The sequence below is a fragment of the Penaeus monodon genome, chromosome 18 (assembly GCF_015228065.2).
Source record: "Penaeus monodon isolate SGIC_2016 chromosome 18, NSTDA_Pmon_1, whole genome shotgun sequence".
NCBI lineage: Eukaryota > Metazoa > Arthropoda > Malacostraca > Decapoda > Penaeidae > Penaeus > Penaeus monodon.
In genome coordinates, this window is record NC_051403.1 from 11,314,783 (window position 1) to 11,321,911 (window position 7,129).

The following is a 7,129-nucleotide window of genomic DNA, read 5'->3' on the forward strand; positions in this document are numbered from 1 at the left end:
ACGGTAATAGTAATGATAATAGTAATAATAATAATAATAGTAATAATGACATAATAATAATAATAATAATAGAAGTAGTAGTAGTAGTAGTAGTAGTAGTAGTAGTAATACTTATGATAGTAATGAAAATAATAATAATGATAATGATAATAATAGCAATGACAATAATGAGAACAATAGTGATATCGATAATAGTGATAATGATATTAATAATAAACAGCAATAATAATAACAGCAATAATAATTATAGTAATAATATTAATCATATTGATGATAATGATGACGATAGTGATGATAATGAGAAGGAAGATAATGATAATTATTACAATAATAATAGCAATAAAAAATAATGATAATAATATTGATAATGATAACAATAGCAATGATAATGATGATAATAATTATTATCATTATTTTCATTATTATGGTCATTGTCATAATAATGAAAAGAATGATAATAATAACAATAATGATAGTAATAATGATAGTGATAATAATAATAATAATAATAATAATAATAATAATAATAATAATAATAATAATAATAATAATAATAATAATAATAATAATAATAATAATAATAATAATAATGAGAGGGAGGATAATAAAGTTAAAACATTAATAGTAACGAGAATGATAATAGTGATAATAATATTGGTAATGCTAATGTTAATGCTTATGATGATAATGATAGTGATAGCAATAATAATAACAGTGATGTTTAGTATTATCAATAATTATTATTGTTATAATTATTGTACCATAATCATTTTATTATTGTTATCATTACCATATAATGTTATTAGTAATGTTATTGATATTATGGCTATGTTGTTGTTGTTGTTGTTGTTATTATTATTATTATTATTATTGTTATTATTATTATTATTATTATCATCATCATTATCATCATCACATCATCATTCATTATCATTATTGGTATCATAATTATTATCATAGTTATTATATTACTATTGATATTGTTATTATTATTATTATTATTATTATTATCATTATTGTCACCATACTTACTATTGTTATTATAATATTATTATCGTTGTTTTTATTATAATTATTATTGTTATTATTATCATTATCTTTACTTTTGTTATTATTATTGTCATCACTCATTAGTATCATTGTTATTATTATACTCATTATCTTTAACATTAATGTGTGCATTTGCAGGGCTACTTACATACACGTGTTATTTTTCCGCTTAGTTATCAATATTATTCTATTAATAGTGTTATTATTTTTAAAATTTGTTCATCCCGACCCGGATATTTAAATACCCCGCTCCAGCGCCTGACCCCTAAGTATAGATATATGAATCTCTCCTCCCACCGTCTTCGAATGCCTTTACTTTATAAACACAAGGATACGGAATATATTAAATAGGATTCTATAAAGTACTCAATTCTAATATAAAGAGATGTTAATGTCTCACGAGCTAAGAGAGTTTAGTCATCTATAGAGGTAAACAATAAGTGTGTCAGGTCTAAAGGTTGGTGCCAGTGCCAGGCTATTATTATCTCCTGAGACCTAACAGGAAACGGCGTGGACTTGACTCGCGCTTCCACCACACACAGCACAAGGCAAAATGCAGGCAAGTTTCTATGGTTTTTAGGTATTATGAAGGACCTAAGCTTTTATTTAGGTGCGTTTTAAAGGGGTTTGTGATTTTAAGAGTGGGTTGGCCCGGTTGGGTGACTCATTGAGATGCTATCTGGGTGTAAGATCGCCTTTTTTGATATAAGAATTGAATCACGTGGGTTAAGATGGGTTGGATTAATATTTATGGATATGTAGTAAAGTGCTGAAAGGCTATTTGGTTGGTTATTGCTTATATTCAGTGTATGCTTTGTTATTTTGTTTAGGCTAAGTAGGGTATTGCTCCCTAATGGAGACTTTACCATATATGTATTTATGATTATTCTTTGGTGTAAGTCCAATACACAGCCAAGTTATTTATGGTATAAATCCAAATTTTCCATGTGTCAACTGTGGAAATATGGATGCTACTCGCTACCATAAGCTTGGGTTCCACTACTCAGACTCAGACCCGTTTCTTGTGCTGGCCTAACTGCCCACTCTCCAGCTGTGGTTACTTTCATATGCATTACTATATGATATATAATAAATTTCATAGATGAGCATGGAAGGAAGATTATCATTGCCTATGAAAAAATAAGAGGGAAGTGGGTAAAGAATGATCTAGAACTTGCTCCCCTTAGTGTGCTTAGGCCAAAGGGCATTAATCCCTGACCTTGGTATGGCTCCAGGGTCAGGTAAGGTTAGTGCATAAATCCCCTCTTAACTCTCTGTGACCCAAGGGGATAGTAGAAGGATATCAAAGATGTTGAAAAAAAAATTAAGAAAAAAATATAGCCTGTATACTGACTGATTCCTGTCACTTTCTATTACCCATAAATGTAAGACATTTATGGGTAATAAAGGATGACCTCACAATTTTGGCCGTGATAGTCTAGATATGGGATGATTAGCCCCTGCTCTTTTGTGCTTTCATTTCTTTATGTATGCTAGAGGGCATGACTGGTACCAGAGAAAATGCAGGGAAAAATTTAATAATTTACAGAAAATCAGTCATTATATAGCACTGTGGGTACGGTAGGGTGTCCTCAGCGTAATTTATTTATATATATATATATATATATATATATATATATATATATAGAGAGAGAGAGAGAGAGAGAGAGAGAGAGAGAGAGAGAGAGAGAGAGAGAGAGTTGTAGCGGGTGAGAGGAATCCATCGATACCACTATTGTCGTGATTGGTCATAGGAAGGTATTCTGACTATTTACCAATATCCTAAGCTTTTGTCAGTATTCATATTGAGATTATGTTTGATAAATGTTTAGAAGACTTCTGCTCAGCAGGTCATGGTAATGCCAGTGCTAGTGGATTCCTCTCACCCTCTCCTACACATATGTGAAAAAATTATTCTGCCCCCTACCTCTAGTATTTACAGCAGGATAGAGAACAAGACTGTCTCTAGCATGCATGTAGTTAGGGTTGTGGACTCTGGGACTTTGCTAATTAGGCAAAAGGAATCAAACCTCCACAGTATGTTTTCTGTGAGACAGGGCTAGAACAAGTTCTTAATTAAAGTGCCTGGGAAGTCTCCAGACTATTTTGCCAGAATGTCTGTATTGGATTTTTTTTTTTTAACCTTTGCTAGAGTGCCAACAAGTGCAAAGGCTGCAACAGTTAGTTGATATTACAGAAAGTGAAAAGGTTAGGAAACATTGTCTTAGAAATATGTCATGATTGATATATCTTTTTCAAACATACTAATATTATTTTTTCAGGACCCTAATGAAGACACAGAGTGGAATGATATCCTTCGCAAGAAGGGTATCCTTCCACCAAAGGAACCTGAGGTGACTGAGGAAGCCCTGGCTGAAATGCTAGAACAGACGATTCAAGAAAAACAGAGCTCAGGTCTTTTGCCTTCTCTTTAATTCGCATTGTAGTAAACTCACAAATGTACTTTGAAACAGCATCATATGATTTTTTTGTATCTATACGTAGTTTTTATTATGGATATATTCATAAAGAAGGATTTTGCCTGTAATCTATAGTAATATTTTGTTTCATTGTACATGTTTTAAAGCAAAAGTAGCCCTTTAAATACTCACTTGCCTAAGTTTAGATGCAGAATTTTAAGTTTAGGCCTAATTAATCTTTACTCTCAACAGAGGCAAGATTAGGAAAGCTCTCTCTTGATGAGCTTGATGAGCTGGAAGATGATGAGGACGAAGCCATCCTCTTAGAGTTTAGAAGGAGAAGAATTGAGGAATTAAAAGCACAGGCTCAGGCCAATAAGTTTGGTGAGGTGAGTAATCTAGATGTTCTAGAAATTATTTGAAGAACAAGATACATTTTATCTCATCTTTTTAATGGATTACATTTCACAGATGGATTGTTAATATACCCATACCTATATGATGGCCTTTGCCTAGATGCCATGAGAGGCTTTGATGCTTTTCAAACTATAAATGATATTGGGAGTTTCCATTCTTAGATATAACTTTAGTGAGACTTTAGACAGTGTTTTTCATAATATTCAAAAGCAGACAAATGATACGTAGCAGAATAATTGTTCATGTGGTAGTCAGCACATTTCTGGGCTTATATCAGTGTAGCATTCTTGGGCCCTCTTCTCTTTGTATTCATTTTATGTAGATTAGTCTTGAAAACAAAATAGTTTCATGTGGATGGTGTCACTCCTTTTTCATTTTTGGTTGCTTAGTCTCTCCATTGAGATTTGGCTAAAATAGTAAATAGTGGTTTGCAGTTGAACTCAAAGAAAACTCAAAATATGATTCTCAGTAGGCCAAAAACTTGGCTATCATAGTAAACAATAGCATTCTATGACATATTTTTATTCTTTTACCTTTCATTAGGTGTTGGAGATCAGTGCCCAGGACTATGTGGAGAAAGTGAACAATGCGGGGTCTGGTATTTGGGTGATTCTGCACTTGTACAAGCAGGGAATTCCTCTTTGTGCACTTATCAATCAGTGCCTCTCAAAGCTGGCAGTCAAATATCCACAGGTAAGGAGGTTTAGAGCTGAAATAGCCTTAATATTACTGAATTTCCAAGCCAGTTTACATAATTATTTTTGTTGAATTCATTACATTTGTGAGAGATTTTGTCTCTTAAATATCAATTATTTTAAAATGCCAAAAAATAGGATATTTAACATTTTTGTGGGGTTTGTATGAAAAATAAATTGGTAATTTTTTTTATTAATGCTTTTTTTAATAAGTCTGACTAAGAATGATTGATGAGTTCAAAATATCATATTTTATTCAACTAACATTGTGGTAAGTGTATAATTTTTGTGTGTATTTGTTACACCGTTTTATCATGTGTTCAAGTTTTCTACATTGTTAATCCACTGGCACCAGATACAGATACTGTCTACTGTAGTTCTCTTTAGGAACTTTATTTACACAGATGCTCAGTCACCAAGAAGTCAGTTTAGAGGCCCTGCATAACCTCACTTGATTTCTTTATTCCTTGAATTTTCAAAAATATATACTGTATATTTTTTCTGAAGTTATTAATGTTAATATTATTATTGTTATTATTAACTTTATGGTTATTATAATATTATTAGAATACTAACCGAAAAATCATTCCAAAAATCAAGAAGGGTGAACAGGAAGATACGTAGGACTAGTAATCGACTCCTTCGTGACTGACGGCTTGCGGAGCCATCTACGTATTTGAACAAAATTTATAAACTAAAATCACTGTGACCATGGCATATATGCCAGCCTGGCATCAATGGAATAATGCCATGTCATTATAGATTGTGAGTCAAAGTGTTTTAAACTTAGTAATTTTATGGCAAAACTAGACATTCAAGCTATTTGTATTAATTATTTTTGTTTTTTTAATAGAGTTTGATTTTCTTCCCCAATATAAACCCAGTCCTACTGAGAACATGTAATACCAGGTGTAGTTTTGTTTTGTGAAATATGCTCAGCCTCCAAGAAGTCAGTTAGTAGGCTTACCTGACCTCATCTGATTTCCCTTTTCCTTAGCTTTTTAGATTAATATTGATGCTGTTATTATTATAATATTAATAATACCAGTGGAAATATGAAATTTAACAAAGAAATAATGGAAAGCCATGAAAATGGTAAGCAAGTGAGATAGATAAGACTAGTGACTCCTATGTATATATACAATTATAAAACCAAACTCAGAGGGCATGGCATACCAGTCCCAGTGGCAATGAGTTAATTTATTGATATGATCAAACCATAACACTAGAAAATTTAGAAAGGATGATATATCTTTCTTTGGCATACAAATAGAAAATGTGTATAGTTCAGAATGAAAAGTATAAACTTTTATATAAAAAATCCCCCTATATGTGGATCAAGGCATTAAAACATAAATCTTCCAAAATTATATCTACACATGCATACACTTACTGACAAGAAGAAAGAAAAAGATAATATTTGTTAAAAACCTCAAAGTTTATATCTAAAGTCTTATTTTTCCTTCAACAGCTCAAAGTGCTGAAGTCGATATCAACAACGTGCATTCCTAACTATCCAGACAGGAATTTGCCAACGATCTTTGTCTATTATGAGGGCCAGATGAAGAGGCAGTTCATTGGTTCTGGAGAATTTGGTGGTGATAAACTGAAATATGACAGTGAGTATATATTTTGATTTTCTTGATTTAAAATATGTATTTTGCATGTTTGGGAAATTTGAATGTATTGCAATACCTTTGTAAATATAAATTTCTGGTATTGGTTTCAAAAATAGAATGAGCCATTTAGGAGGAAGTGTACTATTTAAGAGTCAAGTTTTTGCAATTGCCTTTTTTGCTGCACTTATTCCAAATATGAAAAAAAATACTGAAAAGGGTAATATATTACACTTTAAAACAATGCAACATTTTTTTTGCAATTATTGTCTATATTATGTAAAAGAATAGATGTGTTGCTTACATTAATAAACATTTAGTGGATTTTTACAAGTATATGTATATGTATATGTGTGTGAATGTATATGTATGTAACAATACCAACAGTATTTTCTTTTTTAATCTGTAAATTCAAGAATATGGTAAATAGGTGAGGAAGTTTATATGTAAGCATGTATGTATGTATGTATGTATGTACATGAATTTTGAAAAATGAATGAATTGTCTTTCTCTCCTTGCAGCCCTGGAGTGGATGTTGTCTCGTACAGGTGCCTTTAAGACTGACATTGAACAAGACCCAAGAGGCCCCAAAATCAAGGATGTCATGATGAGTTCCCTTAGGGGGACTGCTGACAGTGATGAAGATGATAGTGATGAAAATGATTGGTAGAAAATGGTTGAGCAGTGATTAAGAGCTCATGTTTATGTTATTGGCTTATGGTGTGATTCAGACCATGAGTCCAAATATATGTCACTGATTTTTACAGTGATGAAGTACTTATGCATTTTATTAACTTCACACAAAGTAAAAATAAAAGGGTTCAGGATAATGGTAATTCACTACAGCAGTATTTGATATTTCCTGATGTGCTAACTTTTGTATTAATTTTACAAAATATTTAAAAGTTAATACAGAAGAATTTCTTTTATA

General features: G+C 31.4%; 1 protein-coding gene across 1 annotated transcript; it reads left to right on the forward strand.

The window, feature by feature from the left end:
• The first annotated feature begins 1,457 nt into the window (after positions 1-1,457).
• Positions 1,458-7,116, forward strand: LOC119584243 (phosducin-like protein 3). Its single transcript, XM_037932757.1, has 6 exons — positions 1,458-1,609; positions 3,333-3,465; positions 3,723-3,859; positions 4,431-4,580; positions 6,054-6,201; positions 6,720-7,116. Exons 1-6 carry the CDS (start codon positions 1,604-1,606, stop codon positions 6,866-6,868), a joined length of 723 nt encoding a protein of 240 aa, XP_037788685.1. The 5' UTR covers positions 1,458-1,603; the 3' UTR covers positions 6,869-7,116.
• Positions 7,117-7,129: the final 13 nt, after the last annotated feature.